Raw genomic sequence first — 25,615 nt, 5'->3', positions numbered from 1 at the left:
AGGAAAGAAATCATTAAAAATGTTATTTAACAAAGAGTAGGTTTTTAAGTATGTACTAGGTTTGGTAATTTCGAGAAACACTTAGCTAGAAAACCACAGAAGCTGAGGAATAGTCTATGTCTAAAGGCAGTTATGCACATTGGAACCCTTTTTCCCCCTGTTTTCATGTCATAATTTGTGTGCCTCGTTTACTTTACAACTGACATTTTAATACACAATTATCCCTTCTCACATCTATAAGAAAACATTTATTTTTCACAATGCAAAATATTGCAAAGTATAAATAAGCAGTATAACCAGATGTCTGACTGAATTAGTGTCTTCTCACTAGCCTAGTGCAGTGACAATCTGTCCTTCACTGACATTTTTTTAGCAGGGAAGTTTATATAGAAGTGCTATCAAATCCTACTGCACATCAGCATTCATATTTGAGATTAGATGTAAAAATGCACTTTCCATTCTGTTTTAAACCCCCACACCGGGCTCTTTCCCAATGAAATACTTGCACAAAGGAGGGACAAATCCCAACACATACACATTTTTGCATTCCTAGAGTCAATCTTCTGACATGTATATTGTAATGTATTTCTTGATACATAAGGTGCAAGACACAATGACTAGATGGAAGAGCACTACTAGAAAGAAAACGTTTACTTGCATATAATTTCTAACACATCTTAAAAGTCTTAATTCTTAGAAAGCAGCCTCATCTTTTGGAAATAACTAATTTACAAATTCTATAGATTGCCCAAATATTGTGTTTCCTGCTTAAGGTTCAAAAGAAAAGCAGGATTTTGCAGCACAAAATTGCATTTGAATTTTGTTTTGCATCAAACCACATATAAAGGTAAAAGCCTTCTATCCACTGCCAGTAGACTGTGTGACCCTACTTAGCATAGCTGAGGAGTTCAAGGTACCTTCTTGAAATCTTTTTTGCAATGAAGGTAGCAGCTACCTTGGATACAATAAGTCTGTTCTCCAGAAAGAGGAGCTACAATACAGGAAATAGATCTCTGTAAATGGTTCGTGTTTTTATTATCATCCAGAAACTACAGCACTTAACGGCAGTCACAAAACAACACATGAAAAGCATGTTCTACAAACAACATATGCACTAACATCAGCATTAGCACTAAATCATCACTTGAGAAAAAACTTTTCCTTATTCAAGCAATAGTCACATGCCATACTATACCAGTAAGTGTGTTACCCTCTCAGTAATGTTTAAAAGGAAGTAAAACTCAGCTTTTTTTGGACTGTCCTCTGCACATGGCCCAGCTCATTATTTATTAAATTCTTGGCCATATGAAGGTCTCTAGCAAAACTGATGACTTTTGGCTGAAAAGGCATATCTGCAAAATGTACCTGAAATGGGATGTAGCTGGAAGCTGGGCAGAAAAACTTAAAAACTGTGCTTGGTAATCACTGTAGCCTGGAGGAGCCTATTCACTCACTGCATTCATTCCAGCCAGCCAAGGAAGTCCTGGCAGTGGCTGCATGTAGGCATTGCCTATGGATCTCTGTGAGGTGACTCTTCCACATCCAGAGAAGGCCCAAAGAACAACTTCTCCATGCCTAACGTGCATGTCAAAAACAAGCCCTTGATAACTTCCCGTGGTTAGTGCTACCCTTGTTCTACAAAGCAACTTGATTAGGATGCAGGCTTCCCTTACAGCCACTGTGAGGTGATGAGAGGCAATCTCTCATTGGGCCTGTGCTGGACCAAGAGCTGCTAGCACAGGCACTTTTTTCACTTCACTCTTGAAGGGAAAGTATCAGCACCCCACAGACTGGCACATTTTGTTTGAGGAGATGATTTGAAATACCTATGCAAGATCAATCCTCTCACAGCTGCACAACCATTCTGAATGAGTAGATGGCAAAAGAATTTCAGAATTGCCATATTAGTTCAAAGCTTTAGTCCACTAGTGAGAACCAATCTGAAATAAACATCATAAGGCTTTTCTTTTCTGAAAGGATTCATTAGGTAGATGCATTCATATATTTTGAGATATATTTTTAAGTCCAGTGTGCCTGCTTCAGCTATTGAGCATACTGAATTAGTGATCCACAAAGACGCTCAAGAACAGCAGTACAGCAGTAAATTTTGAAAACTCTGGTTGTTCTTAGCTGAGTTGATAAATATTCAAGCACTGTAAGTGTTCCCAGTTTCATTGTTGTTATTCCTTTCCTATATCCAGGTAGCTGTCAAGCGGCTGGTAGGTGGCTCACAGATAAAACAGCAAATATTAGGAGAGACTGGTAACTGGAATTTACCAGTTAAGCAATAAAATATAATTTCTACAAAATAAAGTACACATCTTCTAGCAATCACCTGAGATTTTAGGACTCATCTTGCATTGCTTAATACCCATTTTCCCCCTCTGTTGGATAGCTTCTCCCCAGAAGCATTAACAAGTGGTAATTACAGTAGTCATGCTGACAGCACATAACCAGGGGGACACTGTCAACACTGAACGCCAATCGACGTGGACGTTAAGTTGTGGTTCCTGGAGCCTTTGTAATCTATTTTTACATTATTTAGCTTTTATTGAATATGTTCTTACACTCTGCTTTCAACGACAGCTACCTGCCAAAACTCACCTAATGAAATTACACGAGGCTACGTGGCTCTTACAAAAATAATGATAGGAGGATGGGGGGTTTTGCATTTATTTTGCAATAAGGAAAGGAGGATGGTTTTATGCACACACCTGCAATGTGTGCTCTCTCGGTGGGAGCAACCGATCTCAGGAGTTAAAATTTCTGTAATTACATTTAACCCGTTAGACGCCATCGGTTTTATGTACACGGACGTCTCTTGTCCGGCTCTCCACGACTGAACCCAAGCCACCCTCCCGCCTCCCTGTCAGCGGGAAGGCACCACGGTGTTCTCAGAGACCCGCCAGCCCGGGCACGGCGATGCCAAGGCTGCTGCTGCGCCTTTCCAAGCGCAGCCACCCGGCTCGTCCCCCGGAGAGGGCAGAGCACAGGGTCCCCCCGCCGCGGCTGCCGCGCCCCCCGCCCGCTGCACCTGTCCCGCCACCGCCTCCCCGGCGGGACTCACACCGGGTAGAAGGCGTAGGGCGGCAGGGCGCTCTCCTCGCACAACTCCGCGTCCAGCAGCAGGTAGTCCTGGCTGTCGTTCCGCCGGGCCCCCGGCGCCGGGGAGCTGCCCTTCCGCGGGGCGTAGGGCTGCGCCTGGCTCATGCTGTCCCGCGGCCGGGCTGCGGGGCGGCGCGGCGGCTCCCTCGGGGCGCGGCGGGAGCGGCGCGGAGGCGCCGCCGCTCGGGACCGCTCCGGGCTCTGCCCCGGCAGCGCCGCGGCCCCGCTCGCTCCGCGCCCCGGCACCGAGGGGCTCCCGGCGGCCGCGGCAGCGGCAGCAGCAAAGTTTGCGGCGCGTCAGCCGGCGCGGCTGTCCCCGGCCGGAGGGAAGGGGCGGGAGGTGGGAGGGAGGGCGGCGGGCTCCGCTCGCCTCCCCTGGGGCTTCGGTGCCCCCTGCGCGCCTCCCCCGCCGGCACCGCCGCGCCCCGGCCCCGCGGGGCCGTGTCCCGCCGCAGCCCTGTGCGCTCCCGGCCCCGCAGCGCTGCCCCGGGCTGGGACCATGTCCCACTGAGCGCCTCCCGCCGCTTCGCCCCGGGCACGGCCCGCGGAGCTCGCTCTGCCATGGAGCCCGCCGGACGCTCCGGGGGAATTGGGCGGGAGCGGCGGCGCGGCTGGCGGTGGCTCCCCGCGGCTGGGGGACAGGACTCGCGCTTGGATGCTCTGAGGTGTGGTAGTACAGCCTGCGCTGCGCTCCTGTCCTCGTGCAAGTGGCCGAGGAAGAGCAGCCGTGAAAATTAATGCTAATCCAGCACGCCCAGAAAATCTGCAACTTTAAGTCTTTCTTCCCCATAAACTGGAAAATTTCCTTGGAAATTGTGCTTCCTTTTCAGGCCCTTCGCCTCTTTCTTTCATCTTTGAAACATCCTCTTACAAACGCTGTTCACCTGTTTCAGAGAAGAGCCAGTTTTTATTCACCTCTAGTAATTTCAGTTAAGAGCAAGGGCAAAACATCAAATATCGTAGTAAAAAGAACTCAAAACAACACAATATTTTTGCAGTAATAACACTTAAGCAAAACCCAGTCCACCTGTATTTCTCAGTTCTGCTTCACTGGTAGCACTTTGTTTGATGATAGTTTGCAGATGAATAATTACAAACTTTTCTAGGAAAGATGTATCTCACTGAAGAATTAATATCTGGCCTTTAGGTATCTTTCACTTTTAACACAGTGCTTGCTGTGGGATTGCATAAGGGATTATTTAGAATTAAATGTTGTAAATGTATAGATAAAATATTTGTGCATCCAAATAAAATCGCTCCCTTGTTCCTGGCCACGTTCACTTATTGAATTCTTTCCAGTGTTTTTGTTGGAATAGCCCACATCCCTGTACTCTCTAGGCATGCACACCTTCCTCTGATTTAGTGATGTGCTTAGAAAATAACTGGGCAAGCCCCAGTACAGTTGTTTGCAGAGCAGGCTGACACTCCCGTGCTCTCCAGCAGCCCTAGCCAGACCATGGTTTCAGTGCCTGCCTGGGCCCTGGGACTCCTCTCACCTACTGAAACTGCCAGAGGAAGAGATGTGTAAAGAGACCTGCAGCTCATTTACATGGTCTTTAGAGGAGCTGCAGAAATGCCTGCAGTCAAATTTCTGAAATTTCTTTTGTCCTCCTAGCTAGGGCTCTCAAAATGACACTCTTATGGGTTTTAGAAATCTTTTTGAACAAATTTTTTTCTGCTAAAGATATTTTATTTTAAATAGGAAGTATAGTAGCAATGATACCATGTGTATTTTATAATTCTCATGCTGATTCTTCTTTCATATTACTATAAAAACAGACAATCCAAAGTTGTGTACAGGCTCTGCATTTGAGAAATATGTTCTTGATAATATCTCACATTTTGTTGAAAGAAAATTGTTTTCTAGAATACTTTGTGATGGAATTTTGATGTGTTCTACTGCTTTTGTGCATAACCATTTAATTTCATTTGTTCTACTCTGTTATGAAGAGACAGTACTTCTCCACTTAGTGTTTTCTTGTATATTCCCCAAATGTTTGCAGTTACTTTTTATTTCAAGTAGCCTATTTGATATTAGACTGTTGTTTCAAACCTTTTTTTCCAGGTACCTTTTTTCCCTTCCCTTCCCTTCCCTTCCCTTCCCTTCCCTTCCCTTCCCTTCCCTTCCCTTCCCTTCCCTTCCCTTCCCTTCCCTTCCCTTCCCTTCCCTTCCCTTCCCTTCCCTTCCCTTCCCTTCCCTTCCCTTCCCTTCCCTTCCCTTCCCTTCCCTTCCCTTCCCTTCCCTTCCCTTCCCTTCCCTTCCCTTCCCTTCCCTTCCCTTCCCTTCCCTTCCCTTCCCTTCCCTTCCCTTCCCTTCCCTTCCCTTCCCTTCCCTTCCCTTCCCTTTTTTTTCCTCCCCTCTGGTATATATTCCTCTTTTTAAAGTGCATACCATCCTACTTGGTTGATGGGCTATCAGATCCTCTGATTTCAGAGCCTGCACTTTCAGAGCCACTTTCTCTATTCCATTCTGCTGCTTCCTTCAATCTTGTGCGTACTGATTTAATGCCCTTAGATTATTTCCCATCTTCCACATGATACCTGTGCATCTCTCTCAGCTTCCTGGTGACATTTCTCATTTTCTCAGTTGCTACCCTACCTAGATGCCAAACTTTCCTTGGTCTTCATTCTTTTTTTCAGCCTCATAAGTTCTGGTTTTCCCCGAGGCACTCTTACTTTCTCACCAATCCCAAACCTTTCACGAGTCCTGAAGCCACACTCAATAGGTGTTATTGATGACACAGTGATGACAAAGCTGTGTGATTTTCCAGGAACATTGGGCAGATAAATTACAGGAACAAAAAAATGTCCAAAGCCCTTGAAAGGAAAAAAAAAAAGATGCAGAGGTGAAATTCTGAACCTTTTTCAACCTGATTTATATTTTAAAAAGACATCTTTCTACATACTGTGGCAACTGTCTAGTCTCCATTGCCTGGTTACTGGGTGAAAACATGCAGCTCTATGGGAGTGGGCCATGCTTCTACCAGAGGTCAGATAAGCACAGATGTTCTGAAATCTGTGGGTTCTCCAAGAGTCACAAGATGATGGGAACACTGGCTAGAGGTAGTGTGTCCTTTTGATGCATTTATTTTGGAGTGGTTTAGGATATGGGAGTGGACTTGCATTTTTTGATTTTTTTAGGCTAGGGATGATAATCCATTCTGTAACTATCTGAAAGCTAGTGAGGTTAAAGATAATTACTTTGGATGCCAAAATACTGGAATGAAGAAGCAAGGTGTGGTCCTTTCCTTCTGTCAATGAAAAGAGACTCCTAGCAGAGTACAACTTTACTCATTATGCTTCTTGCAAGTATTTCCAACACCAAAATGAAATTAATATATTATTCTGGCTTTCCTAATGACTTGGTGTTTCTGTTGCAAAGATGAACATATGCTATTTTTTAATGAATTAGCCATTATTGATATTTATGCAGTCATTTATTAGACAATTCAATTGCAAATTGAATTACAATGAAATTGCTGTTCTGGAGGAAGTTATCAGATCTTCACTGTAGTGTTTCCTGTAAATATGTGTCTATGTCTATGTATCTATATCTATGTGTAAATTCAGAGTGAATACTGAACTAGAAAAACAACCTGCTTTTCCTGAGTCTTTATGGGGTTTGTGTGGCAAGGTTTTGGTAGTGGGGGGCCTACAGGGGACAGTTCTGTGAGAAGGTGCCAGAAGCTTCTCCCATGTCAGATGATGTCAGTGACAGCCAGCTCCAAGGCAGACCCACTGCTGGCCAAGGCTGAGCCTTCAGCAGTGTGGGAGCACCTCTGTGATAACAGATTTAAGAATGGGGGAAAATTTCTGCACAAGAACATTTGCAGGCAGAGAAAGGAGTGAGAATATGTGAGAGTAATGGCCCTGCAGACCCAAGGTCTGTGTAGAGGAAGGGCAGGAGGTGCTCCAGGTGCCAGAGCAGACATTTCCCTGGTGCAGACCATGGTGAGGCAGCTGTGCCCCTGCAGGAGATAAAGGAGGAGCAGAGATCCACCTGCAGCCTATGGAAGACCCCATGCTGGAGCAGGAGAATGCTCAAAGGAGGGTGTGAGCCCATGGGAAGGCTGTGCTGGAGAAGATTGACAGGACATGTGGGCCCCTGGAGAGAAGAGCCGATGCTGGAGCAGCTTTTCTGGCAGGACTTATGACCATCTGGGGACTTACATGTGTTCCTGAAGGACTGCACCCTCTGGAAGTGACCCACATTGCAGCAAGGGAATGTAAGGACTCTTGCTTTTGAGGAGGATGCAGCAGCGCAATGTGATGGACTGACTACTACTTCCATTACCTGTCCCCCTGTGACACTGGGGAAAAGATGTTTTAGGATTCAGATTTTATTTCTCATTATCCTACTTTGATTTGATTGGTAGAAAATTAAATTGATTTTCCCCAAGCTGAGACTGTTTTTCCTGTGATGGTAATTAGTGAGTGATCTTTCCCTGTTCTTCTCTTGACCCATGAGCCTTTTGTTATTTCATCCCTCCTGTGTCCAGTTGAGGAAGGGTGTGATTAAACAACTTTCATGGGCACCTGGCATCAGCCAGGGTTAAACCACCACTGAGATTTTATTTGACTTGTACACATATTAGCCTTTCATTCTTTAGAAGTAAAAAATACATAACCTTGACAAATAAAAAATAAATTCAGCATTTACATGCTTAATGTCTCCCTTGTGCACCCTTTTTAGCACATCATCAGGAAATACATCTGTCTTCTCATATAAAAAGAACTGATGCATTAATGTGAAATGTAAGTGTAGTTTAGAGTTGGTTTAATTGGTTTTATTACAGAAAGCAAGTTACAAACTATTCCATCATCATTCACTCAATCAAGTCTAGTGACTGAGATATTTCACTCACAAAGATTCAAAACAAAAGCTGAAAGCTCCTGCTCCCTGTACAAGGGAAAGGATGAGAGATGGAGTGAGCTTGCCTGACAAGTGACAGGCACATTGCTTAATGCACTACTAGAAGTCATTTGGGTGCCATGGCAATGAAAGCTGCAGAAGATGCCGTGCAGAACAGCACAGTACCGTGATTCAGCCTCACTGCATAACTTACAAACTTGGGTTATCTCTATCTAGTGGAATATCAATAGCTGCAATTGTATTGCTAACTTGTAGACTAATCTATACCTGTTCAGGAATAAGAGGAAGTGGCAACATCAACCTGCAGTTCCAAGGAAATTTTCAAGGATTCGTACAGTGATGTTCAGTTTGATGCTCACATTTAACCGAAGTCTTGTTGTGTAAGCTGGTTGGAAGGTGCTAACAAGGGTACTCATGCCACAGTCAGTTTCCTGGCTTTCTGTTCTGGAATACTATCAAAACCACAGCTGAATAAACCAGGAAGGGTACAAGTCAGTTTAACTGTGCAATGGCTAGGAAGTTTCACTGCTGTGGGTGTGAGTATCACTTGGAAAGAACATAAGAATGCTATACAGTGTGGAGGATGAAGGGTGTGCAACCTGCCTGATGGAATTCTTTTCTGCTCTGTAGAGCTGAACTCCGGACCTGATTTTAGAAAGCCTGAAAATGGAACCATTACTACTTAATTACTGCATTATTTTGTTAATTCTCTGAATAAAATGAATGGACTAACCATTGTCAACTACTAATTCTAATCCCAGCTGCCTTCTGCTTTTGTTTAGATGTGAATGAGGGCAGAATCATGTTGTGCCAACCAGAAACCCTTTGCTATTTCTAAAATTCTTCCTTTGTATAGTCTCTTCCAGCAATGATCCAACCTGCTGCTTCACATTCAGATTAGATGTTATAAAGAAATTCTTCACTATGAGGATGGTGAGACACTGGAATAGGCTGTCCAGAGAAGTTGTGGGTGCCCTATCCCATTCAAGGACAGATAGGATAGGACCTTGAGCAACCTGATGTAGTGCAAGGTGTTCCTGCCTGTGCAGGGGGGGTTGGAACAACATGATCTTTATGGTCCCTTCCAATCCAAATTGTTCTATGATCCTGTGACTTGGCTCTCCTAGCTGTATCCCTTTTGTTCACACGGAATGCTGCCTGGATGTATGTATGAAACTGAAGTGCACATTTTAATCACTCAGTCAGAAATTACAGATGAACCTTCTTTCTGCAAAGGAGAGCTTAATTAAGAGTTTGGCTTAGATGCTAGTGAGCCCAATGAGAGCAGTAGGACTGGATCACAGACACACATTCAAAAGCTGTTTGAAATATCTGGGTGGGTGTTCATGGGCCAGAGATACTGAAAGATTTTTGCACTGCAGGAGACTGGGGGTAGAAGTAGGGTCTGCATTAAAAAAGAATTCATTTAAGGATGTATTTCTGCCTGGACATTTATACTCAGGACTTGAGTTTGTGGGGACACAGAGATTTATAGGAGCATTATTATTGCTGGACTGCTAGGGATTATCCTACTCCCATCACTTAAGCATGTGTATCCACACACTGCCCCCTCCCTTACAAGATCTCACTTAGCCTTTATCTTTTTCGGAAACATACAGTTCTTCTCTATGCACCTTCACACAAGATCTGTCAGGCTACATTTGCTTTGGTTTACATGGTATAATTAATTATAGTGAAATAATTTTAAAATTTTGAAACGTACTAACACCCACTTGTACTATATCTACACTGTGAAAGTCAGTCCAATTGAAAGACTGTCATTAAACCCATTGCAATTTCATTGCACATAATTTTGTGGGTTTTGAATAAATACTGTGTTTCCAACCCAGTAGTCTGAGGCATATTGCTCAAAGATAAAGAACTCTACTAGTCATCAAGCCCCTATTCCCATTACAGGTAATAAGATACTCCTCTATTTTAACTGAGTAGGAGGATATTTGAAGTCAAAACTAGATAGAATTAACTAGAAAATGTCTTTCTAGTTTCCAAGGAAGTGGAAGAGTTTTTAACTTTCCAATCAAGGTGTATATGGAAAGAGATATTGGACCAGAGATCATGTATGTCATGAAATGCGAGACTAATTTGACAGAAATCCATAGACTTACAGCATAAGTGAGATCAAGATTACATTTTTTCCCTTTTCTACCTTCTTTCATTGCAAAAATAAATAAAATATTTTCAATTTGTCATTTTAATAACTAATGTAAGAGGTTTTCAATGTTCATTCCATGCTCATGCAAGGCACTATATTAACTTCTGTGTCCTGCCTGAGTGGTTCAAAGCATCTCCACTTGTCACCTAAATTTGTCACAGCAGCAAATACTGAAACCTTCTGTGTATATACTTTGCAGAATCATGTAGTTCTTGTCTTGGAGATTTGATATTTAGACCTGCAAATATATAAAGAGTAAACAAATACCACAAAGAGTGACAAATACATCGCAGCTCTAGCAAAAATAGGTCCTTAAACATTCCAACAACTATTCCTATTATTTAACTCTTGCCTGCAAAGTGTGTTTACATAACAAGTAATTTAGCCTGATATGATCATACACAGCCACGACAATGATGTGGTTAATAATTTGAAAACATTTCTATGTGCTTTTTATTTTAATTTAAGCTCTTTACAAGTTGAAGGTGTGAAGCTCACTAATAAGAAGGTAATATTTTTTTGTTTTCTTTTTTTCTGGTGAATACTAGAAATCTTGAGTTAGCACTGGCAACTTTAAGGTGTGTTACTGTGTCATATTAAGAGATTACATCAGTAGTTATTTTAGTTCTCAAATCAGTTATGCTTATTGATGACACTTGTATAAATTTATCAGTTATCTGCCCAGCATAACACTAGGAATCTTTCACCTCCCTAGAGAAATGTGCAAAACCACAAAAAGTGTGAAAAATATGTTGAAAGGAGACCAACAGAAGACATGTGTTAAATGAAAAGCAGAGTAACTGGAGTGAGTGCCTCCTGAACATCTCACTGCTATGCCAACTTCATCATTTAGAGATCCTGACATGATGTGCCACCATTCTGCCTTCAAGGTGGAATTTATAATTATTGATATGCCACAGATTTCATCCTGCTGTATTTAAAATAATTAATCACAACAGTTGATCTGTCAAAAATATTTTTTCTAAGTTATTCACAAATGATATCTTGTTTATGTTTTCTCTGAATTACATATGTGCATCCTATTCCTTTATAGTAAATCAGTTTCTACTCTGAGTTTCTTGTTAACAAAGCTTTAAGTAATAAAATAATAGTGTCTGGATTCATATCCTATTTTGTATTTATTTTGCTACATGTATGTGCTACGTGCATGTGCTGCACGAGAGAGCTTTAATGCTTCTCAGCATTAATATCTTAAAGGGTTCCCACCTTTTAAAGCATAAGGCACTGTTGTTTTTTTTTCCTTGTAATTCTAAGGTCCAAGAGTATCAGTCTTACAGAGAAAACCTGATGGAGTATTGACTGGCATCAATACTGATCTTTGAACTCAGACATGCCCTTTTATTTGGTTGTTGATGCTCTACGTCTGACAGCTATCACAGAGATTTCTCTACTGGCTCCTGCAGGCAGGCCTGTGCTAAACTCTGTAGTTCTGCCACCCTGACTTCTCTGTGCTCTTGCTGCTGGCCTGAGTTGCTCTGTTTGGAAACTGGGAAAAAGTAAGTTGGGAAAAGAGCATTGTGTTGCATGAAGGGTCATGAGCAACACCTCAAACAGATCCACCTGAGGACTACAGGCTTTTCTCCATTATGTGGTCCATGACAGCCTTCCCCACTGAGTGATTCTCTGGTTTCTCTACATTCATGCCTACCCCCATTTGTCATTCATATATTTTTAGATTAATAAGGGTTTGTTCGAGGAACTGTTTTAAGAGCAAAGTTCTGTCTGTAATCACACATCAACAATTATATGTGACCGAGATTGTTCAAGAAAAGATAGTTACTATCCTTTATTTATTCTATTGTTTTCCTTTTCATTTTTTTCAGCAAGCATTCATCAAGAGGAAATAATGCAATAGAATGGGGATAATTATTTTCTTATTATACTTTAAGGAAAAACACATAAACATTTCTGGGATGAAGTTCTCTATGTACATTAGTTCTTGAATTCTATGAACTAAATTACAAGATATAATCTGCAATACATATCATATATAACACAAGTACACATATTTCTTGAGAAAGAAAAAAGGGCTGATACAGAAAATGTACCACAACTCAGTCTGCTACATAGTGAGTTTGTTACAAACAATTTGACAAGCTCTACCCAACATTCTTGAAAAGATAAAGACTTTTATAAATATATCCTCCATGTATACGTTCTCTATTCCACAGTTTGAGCTATGGTGGCATCTTTCAGGAAGTGCTTTGACAATCAGTTGTACTCATTGTGAGTTCAGACCTGAATGAGCAGTCACTCTTGTGTCCTGCCACCAGATGGGACAGCTGAGTATTAATTACATGTAAAGCTTCTATGCTCTATATTGAAGTTCACACACTGACACCAGATGCAATTTCAATTTCATAAATGGCAGTAAAGGAGGTTCAATTGCTAACATACATTGCAAGATGTTTATTCGTTGTGTCTGGCTATGCCAATACAGTGTCAAAAAATACTTTTTGCTGCTGTTAATTATACTCTTTTAGTAATTCACAGGTGCCCCAAGTTTGGCTACACCATGTTGCATAACATTTGCCTGCTCCTTTTACATCATGACAATTCAGGAATGATGGTTACTACTTCCACTGTTTCTGAGATTTCTTTGATCCAGGCCATTTTGATAATATGGGAGGATTTAGCTAACACCATAACAAGCAAATAAGAACACAAAAACAGTGCATGGAAACCTGCAAGTAATACATTCATTAAACATAGCATCACGTAAGTTGAATCAATTTCAATCTAGAAAGGTTAAAATATGAAACACACCCACTTGCAGTTTCACTAAAGAAAACTTTCCTTCTGCTGGACTTTACAAAATGCATTGCACTGTTCATCTGCCTAATTTGCTACCAGATTATCTGCAGAAAAAACAAAGTGACTGGCTGAGAATAAAAGAGGGAAGGTACCTTTGGAGGCAGAGACGCATCATCTTTGGGCTTTTAGGAATACCATATAGGGTGGAAACAATTTTCTTTAGATGTTTACAACACAGGCATAGAGCTGTTGAGACTTCTTCTCTGGGTAATTGTCTATCCAATTTTCCCCCAGTGATCTTCAGGGAAGCCTAGGTAATCACCCCAGAAGTAGATGTTCTTATATTGCAAATGTGCAAAAGCTAAACAAAATAAATTCTGTTCCACAGTTCAGCATTCACCTGTTATCTTTTAGGCTCCCCCACAAAACTCAACACATAAAACTTAGACCATGTAATTGAGGTAATAGATGCATGAACATCCCATGAAGAACAAAAAGAATGAGAAACCATGAGAAACAAATCCCATGAGAAACAAAACTGTGAAAAGTATTAAACTTTTGTTTCCAGACTCCTTCTTTGCAAATGGCAATGATGAGATAGTATCTCCATTTCATGCCATGACCACTTAACCCTCCAAAGAAGAGAAAAAGACAATTCTAAGATTTAGTAGAGACCTTTTAACATAAAGTTAGTCCACTATAGGAGTGGGATGAGGTTGGTACATGGGGACAGATCAGGATGAAGTTAGGGCAAGGGAACAGACAGAACAGCTCTAAGAAACATTATTTTACCCTTCCGATTAAAAATGTGTATCAAAAATTGGAGAAAATCTACATCTTTTGAAAGATTTGGTTGAGGTTTTTTTTCCAATATCATATGATAACTATTATGTAGTAGGAAATATTTCCAAAATATTGATCTCTTACATTTGGTAGCAGTAAACTGAAGTCTGTTTCTTACTTTTCTTCAGTCCTTGGAAAGTCTCTGTATAACTGGTGTATTTGTAAATAATGCTAGCAAACCAATCACTCATGAAGATGAAAGCATTGAATCTTTATGCTCATATTCTTTTCAGTTAATATGCATGCTCTTCTTTAATCTCCTGAGACCAGACATATTACATGTAATGAGATTCAGCAAAGTGTCAATATGCACAAAAACCACAAAAGGAATCAGGGTATTCAGCTCATTCCTGAGAAGCAGGATTAATGGGGAATTAATAAATATGTATGTAAAAAGCAAAACTGGATTGAAAGTTAAGTCTTATGGACATGGTCAATGTTTAAAGATTACTGATGATCCAAACACTGAAGAAATTCTCCCAGAGAAAATTTGTCAGGGGCAAAAAATAAGTATTTTCAATATATTTTTGAAGTGTATGAAATAATTTTGAATAAAGCAGGCCTACTGAGAGTTGAGCTAGAGTTATTTACTCAATAATTCCAGGTAAAGTTTAACAGATTTTTTGATTGTTTAGTCATCAGGTCTCTGTTTTCTTCACCAAGCTGAAGTTGCTAAATAACTTGCAGTTGAAAAACATTCCTGTCCCAGACTTCACAGTTCTCAGATTCTCACCAGTCTGCTGATTCCTCAGAGCTTAAGAAAACAAACTGCAAAAAATACCTGAACTACAACTGTATTGGAACTACAGCAGTGATCTACTGCACACATGAGTCATGTGGAGCACAGTTTGTTCTGTGCAGTTCGCCTCGATTCTGAGATGTTTCTTTACGGAATTCGATGTTACTGAGATTTTACTCCAAAGGGTGTATATCTGCAGTAAAACCTGTGCAAATGTCCTGCACTCAGTCTGCTATAGTCCATGGCACCTGTGTGGATCCAGAATTGTATGATGCATTTTTAATCCTGTCTGAGTCCTCCAAACTACATTATGGATGAATCTCCTCGTAGAAAAATCCTCCTCAGTGATATAGATAAACCACTGTAGTTTTAACTCTTCATGGCATCTGTGAAAATACAGCTAACAAAACATTCTGCTGGGCTCTACAGGATCATTCTGGTAGATCACATTTATGTGACAGAGAAACAAGGACACAGCAAAAACTTATCTGAAATACATATTATCCACAAAACTATCCATATTATGTCACACAGGTCACACCCTTAGTTTTACATCATAATATTGATCTATAACAACAATAAATTAATATAAGAAGGGATTAGTTTTATTCTGTCAAAGCAATTTTTGTCTTTAGGAAGCAATTCAAAGGAAAAGTCAGAAAGAAAGGATATTGAAGAATGTAAAAATACGTAAATGATGAATCTTATCCAAGATACACGAGCTAACCTACATAATGTTAATTACATTCTGATTAGACAATATTTTTCAGACAAATGTCTTCTCTGAAATATTCAGCAGATGCAGTGTCCACAATGTTTTTCTGTCAGTCATTACTTGACAGGGTTTTTTGTCTTGGAAAGAAATTAAATCCCCAAATGATAAACAGTCATTCTTTGTCACTTCAAAATCTATCCCCTTGATTATTTTTTTTTCGTGATTACTTTATTTTGATTTTAGAAATTACATTTGAAAATCTAAAACCAGAATGAAGTGCTTTAAACACTCTCAGAGTTAAATTATTCAGGAAGCCAAATAAATTTGGGGTTTTTTCCCATTAATTAAGCGCTGGAACAATTTCATCTTACCAGACAGTTGACAATTAGTACAAATTGTTTGAGTTACTGAAAAAGAAAAAGATTATTGGTGTCAGCCTCCTCAGCAGATTGTCCACCAGAAAACTAAGAATGGAGGTGAAATTCTGATCTCACCAAAATCCGTGGAAGTCATGTCATCACTGGACTACAAAAAAACCAAGAATTTATTTTGCATATTAGCAGGATTGGTACAATCTGTAAGCAAATCCCAGCTGTATGGATGAGCTAGATAAGCATCTTTGTATCATTAATATTTAGTAATGATACCAAAAGCTCTCCCAGAACCAAGAACCAGACAGTTGAATTGCATTTTATTGTTTTGGCCGTGCTTACTGGGAATTGTTGAAAATTACTTTGAAAACTATAATTTCATGAATTATGTTATCTGTGCCTGCAATATTATATTCTATAGAGCCATCAATATTTGATGAATTCTTTTAGAATCATCAGTTATAATTCCAGTCACCAAATTCAGAAGACCTAATGAGTTGCTATGCCGTGGCATTTTATAACTAGTAAATCCTGAAATCCTGCAGGAGTTTTAGGTGTCTGTAGGTGTTGGGGTTTAGGAATGAATGGTATTCTCCAATTTAGTGATCCCACTGAGACCACTCCAAACAGTGCACTGCTCACTGCTCACAAAAGTAGCACTGCTATTCACTCCCTCCCATGCCATCCCTTCCCCATGGTGGGCTGGAGAGGAGAACTGAAGACAAAAGGTAAATATCACTGAGATAAGAATAATGGAAACAGGCATGAGATAAGAAAAACAACAGGAACAGCAACAATACAAATGACAGAGGGTACAAGTGGGAGGCAAAAAATTCAAATGAGAGCCCCCAGGGAATACCTGACTGCTCCCTCTGCCGTCCTCCTACGCTGACCCACAAAGGATCTCATCCCTGGAAAATGGAAATGGGAGGTGGTATCACATAACATCTGGGTCCTGGCCACATCCCTCCTGCTTCCTGCCAGAATTGTCCCCATCCCACCTGTAACCAGCACAGTGGGCATCCTTGTTCTCTGTTGTTGCTCTACTTATGTTTTTGGAGCTAAATACATGTTCTTTGCAGGACAGAAGTTTTTTGGAATTGCTCTTCAAATCCCACAATAATCACTAGTATTCACTTTCTGTGTAAAGGTATCTATATTAGATAAATATTGGTAAATTACTTTGGCTAAAATACTTTTTCTAAAATGTATGTTGTTCCACTGGAAAGGAACCTGTGAGCTGTGAGACTGGAGATAAGAAATCTCTGCAAAAATGAATCCTCAGTTTCTGTCCTCTTTGTTGTGTCTTTTCTGAAACACTGGTATTTCTAAGGAGTGCTAAGGTTTCCAAGGCCACAGTAGCATTCTAAAGAGGATTTTTCTGGCCACAGCTTACTTCAGAAATTCATTTCCATTGCAGAAAATCAGTTGTTGTGACTTAACTGATTTATTTAATAGATTCTTGGATGAAACTCCCATGGAACTGTTTCATAACTACAAGACTGCTGTTATTCATCTCTAAGTGTTGTATGTTGTAAATGGCTCTTTGGAATCTTGAGTCAAAGAATCTGCTTGCCTTCTTCACTTATCAGCTCTTGGGACCACGTTACTTGTATGAGGGTTCTCAGTGAAAAAAGCTTCTAGTACTCAGAGTTGCAAAGATAGAAGTGAAAATAATAATCCACTTCCTATTCCTTTTGGGAATAATGTTTAAAGTCATTCTCAGGCTTTAATGTTAGAATCAATTTTGATTTCAATAAGAATAGGAATTGGTTCCAATTATAAGGGGGAAAAAACCAAAAAACAGTTTAGACACAGTAGTTCTGGAGAGTTCCCTGTGCCTGTATCCTCTTCTTATCCACTAAAGCAGCAATGAGAGGTCCTTTCCAAGCCCTTTCAAAGGGACTCTAGAAGAAGCTCTTTTTTTAGACAAGTTAAAATTAGCACTAAATTCCACTCAGTTATGAAGTGTTGAGTTCAAAGTGAGAATACTTCTTCAAAATCATATTTTGCAACTGAGAGGAGCTGAGATGCTCTTTTGTCAGATTTAAACCAGAAGACCCAAATCTCCAGTTGTGGAATTGAGACATCTTAAGCTTGACCTTTTGATAATCAGCCACAATAGGTTTGAAAAATCTATATAGTTTATCTGTAATAAACACAATTATAGAGTTTTGTTTAAAATCATATTTTAAGCAACATCCAATACTGTTCTGGTGAGAGCAGGCAGCAGCTGCTCAAGGACAGAAGTATAAATTTCCAAACACATATTGCTACATTGCATAGGATGCAAGAGGGAAATATAAGAATACTACACAATGAAATATGTATCTCTGACAACTGGGTAGTCCTCAACTCATAGGTTCCAAAATCTACTTTTAACAAAACTAATTTTTTTTTTTTTTCCTACACTATTGACTTTGATTAAAAAAAACTCTCATAACTTAGCCCAGAATCACTTTCTGGGAAACTGAGGAGCAGCTATCTCTTAGATTAGCACTTGCTGGCATCATCAATGCTCTCGTGCCACAACTGTGATGCTGCTAACCCAAACCTACCAGCCTAAGGCACTAGAGGGTCCTCCACTAGAGGACCTGATTTAATGGTGAACATGGTGGTGGTTGGACTTGATCTCAAAGGTCTTTTCCAGGCTTAACCATCCTGTGATTCTAAACCTAGCTGAGTTTCTCTGATCCCATAACTCTGCTGCTGTACATACATGCTTTACCAAGGTGTTTCATAGAGTCACCTTTCCCTGATTTGTTTTCTCTGTATTTTAGACTTAATCCTACTGCCACTGTAGTCACTGTTCCTTTCCTCATCTCCTACTTCTCCTTACTTACATTTCATGCTGCAGTTTTTGATCTAATATTTTTTCTAGGCCTTTGGATGTTACTGCTGGTGTACAGTAGAGACAGGACCCATCCAAGAGTTCATGATATATTGAATTTAAATAAGGAAATCTAAGTACTTGATCAATTATCCATTAGGAGCAAGTCACTGCTATGCAATCTGTATCTGAAGATTTCACACAGTATTAAGCAGTTATTATGCACTCCATCTTTCTCCATCTTGATTCTGTTCCAGTGGTTTTTCACATTGACTGGGTGCTGCATCACAGTTTACATATTCACATTAAAGCTGTCATATTAAACCCTTAATTCTTAATTACCTTTAGGATAGTAGAAGAATGGCCTGGCCAAACTTTCATTTTCCAGCTAAATCCTTAGATTTGAGAAGTTTTAAAAACTTTTTTCTCCTCTCTTAATCATCAAACCCTAGAAGATCCTAATTTTCAAATGAACCATCTTCAGCTACTGAAAAATTGTTACAAAATGCTGCAACGTGCCCTTACTCAACAATGTTTCCACTGGAAATTTCGTGTAAGAGTTTGGGCTGAACAAAGGCTGAGAAAAGATCTTAGAGTTTGTCCCAGAGAATTTAATACCTCCTGTGTAACACACAAGTGTTGTACATGGCTTTGTATTTTTAAACCTGAATAATTCAACCATCTGTGTTAAATAATTAGTTTGGGGGAATTAGAATTTCAGCAATCTCTTGTATTAAAAAAAGTCAACTCTTGTGTGCTGCTATGTTTATTTTTTATCATATACAATATACAATAATCATATCCATGTTTTTATACTTTACAATCTCATTCTAAGACAGTATTAATAATAAAACTTGCCACAGCACTTGTTATTTTGATATTTTGATATTTTGATGAAATGCACTACCACTGAACTCTCTCCACAGTTTCTATAGAATATAGAAAATATAATCAATACATATTTTTTCTATCATGTCATGTCAACACTTACACATTACTTTACCTAATGACTTTGAATTTTACATGAACCTCAATTAATTAATGAATTTTTGAAGCAACTTTGAGAGGCAAGAATGAATTATGGGTAAATGAAGACATGGGAGATTTCTGATTTGCTAAATTTCAATACTGGTGAGAAGTAGAATGAAGAACAGAACTGCAGCCCATGGAGGAGGCCATGCCAGAGCAGGTGGATTCCCAGGGGAGGTTGTGACCCTGCCTGAAAATTGTATTGGATTACCCCTTCAAAGCCATTCAGGCTGTTACACACAAGCACTTTGCTGGTGCAGTGCACTCCGGTCCACATGTGTGTGTTTGAGTCATTCTTTAGGCAAGCAATTAAAATGTCTGAATAAAACTGCTTGCTTAAAATTAGAACAGCTAAATTCAGGAGATCTACTCTGGTTAGCAATTGATTTTTGTGTGTTTTCCAACTAAAAACAAATGCTCTTAAAACAAAACTAAATAATCAGGCCAAAGCCATTCAAAATTAACTCATTTACCAATCAACTCATCAGCATCTTTTTCATCTTCTTAGTGTTGAAGAATAGCACAAATTTAGCTTTGGAAAATGGCACTCTAAGCATATTAGACCCGTATTTTTCATAATTGATCCAATAAAAATGGTGAAATATTGAATCCAATTCTGTGGTTCATATTCTGCTTTATTTCACATTCAGACTACTGTGAAGCAGGAATCCCCTATATGAATAAGATCTGAAGGAAAGAAGGAATAACAAGCCAATATTTTTATCTTTGCTTCATTTTGACCTCTACATACACTTGTGAGGACATCCAGGTCCACCACGAATCCAGACCTCTGGGTATTTTGAAGTTGTTAATCAACAGAAAGCCTGAAGATGATTCCTCATTTTTGCTCCCCTTGCAGAATCACAGAAAGAAAAGCTCAGAAAAGTTGAGCTACTACTTTCCCTCCATCTCAGCCCAGAGGAGGAGGGAAAACCCTTAGTAAATTCACCTCAACAAAATTTTATCTTTCATTTGTTCCTCTTCCGTGTTCTTACCTAGGAATGAATGGCAGAAACACATGAAGCTTAGACTGTTACACTTTCAAAATTTTCTCATAGATGGCGATCAGTGTATTCAGTAGCCAGCTTTTTTTTTAAAACAGAAACATGGCTCTTCTGACACTCTGTGTGTGATTTGCACTTACCAAACATCTGATTAAAAGAAAAGATAACTTTTCCAGTTGGGCTGTTTGATATTGCAAGGTGAATATTTTATAAAATCCCATAGCATTTCACAATAATACTGTGTAATTAGAATTCTAAAATCTTATCCTTCTAAAGGTTGTTTTTTAAAGGCACATAGACTCTTTCAGGTTTGTCTTTGTGATTATGAAGTGTTGCTACTGCTAACTGTCCACACTGAGTCTAATATGTCAATAAAAATCATAGAATGGTTTAAGATCTCTATGGAACCTTCTCTCCAAGCTGAACCCCAACTTTCTCAGACTTTCCTCACAGCAGAGGCGCTCCATCCCTCTGATAATTTCTGGCCCCCCTCTGGACTGGCTCCAGCAGGTCCCCATCCTCCCTGTGCTGGGACCCCAGAGCTGCTGCAGCCCTGCAGGTGGGGTCTGAGCAGAGCAGAGGGGCAGAATCCCCTCCCTGGCCCTGCTGCCCACGCTGCTCTGGATGCAGCCCAGGATTCAGCTGGCTATTCTGAAGCTGAACTATGTTCAAATGCAGCACAATGGGCAGCAGTCAGCACCATTGGATGGGGGGTTGAGGGGGCTGAAATGGTTTTAAAAGTCCTAGACCAGTCCCTTTCAAGTAATAGAAGGTAATAAGCTTTATTTATTTATTTTATTTATTTTTTTTTAGAGGTCCATATGTGCAGGGTGCTGTTGAGCATGCCTAAGAGATTTGCTGGTCAGAACACAAATGTCACCAAAATTTTTGTGTATACTGTTTCAGGTGCCTGTGGAGAGGTTGACTTGAAATTGATTCAAGTCCCCAGCCTAGAAGTCTCCAATCTAGAAATGTGCATTTCTCTTCAGTCCATCCCAAGAAGGATAGTAAGCTATTTCAGTGTGGACTATATTCTCACATCAACTGAACAATTCTGATTCACAACATCCATCTTTAAAATAAATTAGCTAATGTCTAGGTAATGAAAGAAGAATAAACCAACAATTAAGTTCAATGTTTTGGATAGAAAATAATTTTATTTGAGGTGCAACACTGCAGGCAATACTTTTTTTTGTTTCACTAACATATGGTGGGGGGTGGTGCTGAAATACCTCACAGTGTATGTTCTGGTTGCTTTATTTCAAATATTCATACTATAATTCAATAATACTAACAGTGTGTACTGGGTTTGGTAATTAATGATGGACTTAATTTTCATCCTAACATCCTGAATGGTGCTGTGTTTTGGATTTCTGGTTAAAATTATGTTGATAGCACAAAAGTGCTTTGGCTATTGCTGAGCAGTACTTGCACAACATCAGGACTTCATTTCTTTTCCCATTCCACCCCAAAAGCTAGTAGGCTGGAGGTAGACAAGACTCTGGAAGGGAAGACAGCTGGGACAATGGACTGCAGCTGCCCAAAGGGATATTCCAGACTGTGTAACATGTTCAGCAATAAACCTCAGGGGAGAGGGCTTTGTGGGAGGCAGCCACTGCTTGGAGACTCATGGGTCATTGCTCTGCTACTGGTCATCTTGATGCCTGCATCACTCAGGTTTTGTTTGTTTGCCTTTTCATCTTTCCATCACTTACTAAGCTGTCATTATCTTGACCCATGAAGTTTTTTTGCTTTTGATCTTCTTACTGTGTCTCCTCTTCAGTTACAGGTGAAGAGACAGTGAGCAGCTGGGTAGGGCTTAGCTGTGGCCAGGGTGAGTCCACCACACACCAGTACATAAACAGAACCTCACAATGTTGCAGACAGGAGAAACTGCTTTCTGAAGATAAAATATAGGAAAGAAATAATAGAAATATAGTGATCTATCAAAATGTCAACCCATCTTATCTATGTAGTCAAAAGGTGTGAGTGTATGTGAACAGGATTTGAAAAATATAAAACAAGGTATAAAGATTAAATAATACCAGACCAATATAAAAATAAATAACACATAGGTCATAATAAAAGTCATAATAGGAGCAAACCTTGGTGCATTTTCTCAAGAAGTATAATGTTATCTCCTGGAGGAAAAGCAAATATGACAATTGTCTTGTGTAAAGTGTGACAATTGACTTGTAGTCAGTAAACTAGGAAGCTGCAGATTGCAAATATCCTGTATTCTTGAAGTAATGATACCAGGTCTGCATGCCTCTTTCTCCCTTATCCTGCTTTTCTCAGAAGAGTGTAGGAGTCTCTACTAGAACAGATGAAGCAATGAGCACTTTTCAGAAAACAATGTGCAGTAGGACTTGGTTGCAAATTATCTGTCCAAAATCTTAGATTCTTCAATAAGATCTATAGCAATATCCATTTCAGGAGAGGTGACCACTTTCGTCTGAAAGACGCATGTTTTATCTTTTTGTGGTCTTCAAAATGGCAGTAGGTGCCATTAAAAATGAATTCAAGCTCAAGAGCAGAGATCTGATCTCTTTACAGTTTCTCAAGTCCATAATGCCTTTGCTGTCTAGATGAGATGGTTTTCTTGAGAAGGACTCTGTCACACTATATTAGGAGTAGTACTCTCTGTGGAGACACAGAGTCTCGTGGGTTGTACAAGAGAGCAAAGTTTATTATCTTTGGTCTTCAATTTACAGACAGGTCCAAGACATAAAAGTCATTGGTCATTAAACTTACACATCACCATCATTGGTCAAGTGGAACACCAGCCCTCGACTGTTTCTTGCAAATAAACAACAAGGATCTAAACAACACCTGCGAAAGTTGTTGTCCTTCTCCAAGGACTGTTTGGATTCCTCCTTATGCTTTCTCAGGCCAAAGTGAGAAGCTTGTGTGACTTAATTTCACTCAGGCTCTGTGCTCCCTGCCTGTTTTCTTGCATTTAGCATCCACAGGACTCTACTATTCCAAGTACACATACAACACTGCAGCCTCTAAAGTACTTCTAGATCATTGCCTTTTTTTAAGCAAGAAGCATGTTGAGAAAGTTCTTCTGTACAGCAATGTCCTTTCCCTGTCACACAGAAGGCAATTTGAATGCTGTGCTCTGGGTGCTCTGTATTCTTAGCAGCGCTGAAAACAGGTCTTCAAACACAAGTTACTTCAGAGATTTCTCAGTTCTGAGTGTGAAGAGACTGAAGGGAACCTCTGAGCTTTGTCTATGTGTTTATATGAGCACATTTGGAGACTTAGCTAACCACTACCAATTCCTCGGTGCTTAGTAGGACACTACATTTGTATTTTAAATGCTTGTTTTGCTAAGAACCTTCCAGTAATGCATATTAAAACTTCATTTATGCTTTCTGCTTTGGAATTCCTAGGAGCAGCAGTCAGGCACACATTGGTTATGATTCCTCTGTTCCAGTGCTTCTTCATGACTCTTTTCCTCTCCTGTCTTGACTCTGTTGTTGACACTTGGCCACTTGCACAATCAGATAGTTGAAGCTGGATGAAGCAAATCCTGACAAAAGACAGATAATAGCAATTTTTCCCTGGCTGAATATCCACTACTGGGTGTAAAACTACTTTTTAAAAGGGGAATTCAAGAAGAACTCACTCTTCTTCTAATGGTATATACCTTAATGCTTCCTTACCATCTCCCCCACGCCATCCTCTGGCAGGAAGGGCTGCTCAGGGTCTTTACAGGTGCAGAATCAGAGAACTCCCTTACTTGGCTGAGGCAGCAGCTCAGCCCCCGTTTTTCAGCCCACAGACTTGTGAATGATGCACCAACACAACTCCATCAATTCAGGCACTGAGCGACAAGAGCACATTTGTTGCCACTGATTTTATGCAACAATTCGGCTTTCTGATGACAAGATTATACAAAAGTCTGATTTAACTAACTATTCGTTATTTTTCCTCATTTTCCCAATTGATGAAGCATTCAGTGCCTCAGAACACTTTCAGCAGATTTCTTGAAACTCTTTCATGCTCTGCACGTTTTTGCAGATCCGCTACATTTCAAATGTTTATAGTTCTGTGACGTGGGTGAGCGTTTTTGATGTTCTGAAAATCTTTTATTGAGGAAAAAACCCATAAATTCACTCTTCATAATTGGCTACTGATTTTAATGTTATTTTACACAAGCAAACCATCCTTCCAGATTAGGTGAGACTTGCAGATCTTTATGTAAATTCCGAGATGCAAAATATGCAATCCATACAAATCTGATTTTGACTTGACTTTGGCATTTAGGGGGAGAAAAGCTTTCTGGTAAGGTCACAGTAAAACTGCTATATACAACACTACAGTTTTTCCTATGAAAAAAATAATAAAATTTGAAAAAAACATTGATTTTTTTTTTTTTTACTTGAAGAAAAAAAAAAAAAGTGAAAAATTCATCTGATTCTATCTGTGCTCTACTCCACATCCATTTTGAAGAGAGGATTACAAGAAAATATTACTAAGTAGGTCAAGTATTTATAAGGTCCAGATTTTCTAATGTCTATAACCAAGAATGGAGAAAGAGTAAAGTGCCATGACTTACCCATGATTAAGTAGGAATGTCTCTGGCAGACCTATCCCTCATCCTTCTGGTTGCATGGTGCCTTGGAGGAGTAACAGGCTGCACTTACATTTCAGTTAATCATGTGGTATTTCTGAAAATCTGAATATGATATTCTCTTTTTATAAAAACCTTATCCAAATGAGAAGTTTTACAAGCTGACAGAGGCTTTATTATGTTTGGATTTGTTTTTCTAGTACTTTGTTAAATGCTTTTTTGTCTGACGATTTCAAATTCATCCCACAGATAGAACTGTGCAGGACATAATACACATGAAGTGAACAGAGCCTTCCAACATATTTTTTGCCTGTAAAGGAAAAGAACAGCAACTGAGATATATAAATCAAAGTGTTGATCATGGAAATTCTACAGTGAAAGTTAAAACTAACAAGACCAGAGAAATGTATGAGGCTGCTTCTATGCATTACCAGCCTCTGTTTGCTTGAAAACCTAGATAATAAACCATCTTTTTGTAGAGTAAGATGAAAGGCTGTTGCTTTGTGCACTTTGTGAGCCAAATTAACTAGGCATGTGCTCCAACCCAAATCATGACGTTGCAGAGTACCATAAAAT

The 25,615-nt window shown here is 39.8% G+C and overlaps 1 protein-coding gene across 1 annotated transcript in view; it reads right to left on the bottom strand.

Moving 5' to 3' along the window:
- The window catches only part of TRPC6 (transient receptor potential cation channel subfamily C member 6), a 74,957-nt gene extending 71,720 nt beyond the window's left edge, over positions 1–3,237 (bottom strand). Inside the window, exon 1 of the mRNA XM_086882019.1 lies at positions 3,068–3,237. Coding sequence (XP_086738145.1) covers positions 3,068–3,210 — 143 coding nt within the window. The 5' untranslated portion in view covers positions 3,211–3,237. The remainder of the gene's footprint in view (positions 1–3,067) is intronic.
- Positions 3,238–25,615: the final 22,378 nt, after the last annotated feature.

The sequence above is a fragment of the Cyanistes caeruleus genome, chromosome 3 (assembly GCF_971803275.1).
Source record: "Cyanistes caeruleus chromosome 3, bCyaCae1.hap1.1, whole genome shotgun sequence".
In the NCBI taxonomy this organism is placed as follows: Eukaryota; Metazoa; Chordata; class Aves; order Passeriformes; family Paridae; genus Cyanistes; species Cyanistes caeruleus.
The sequence above is the reverse complement of the archived record's forward strand: the minus strand, read 5'-3'. Positions and strand labels throughout refer to the sequence as shown.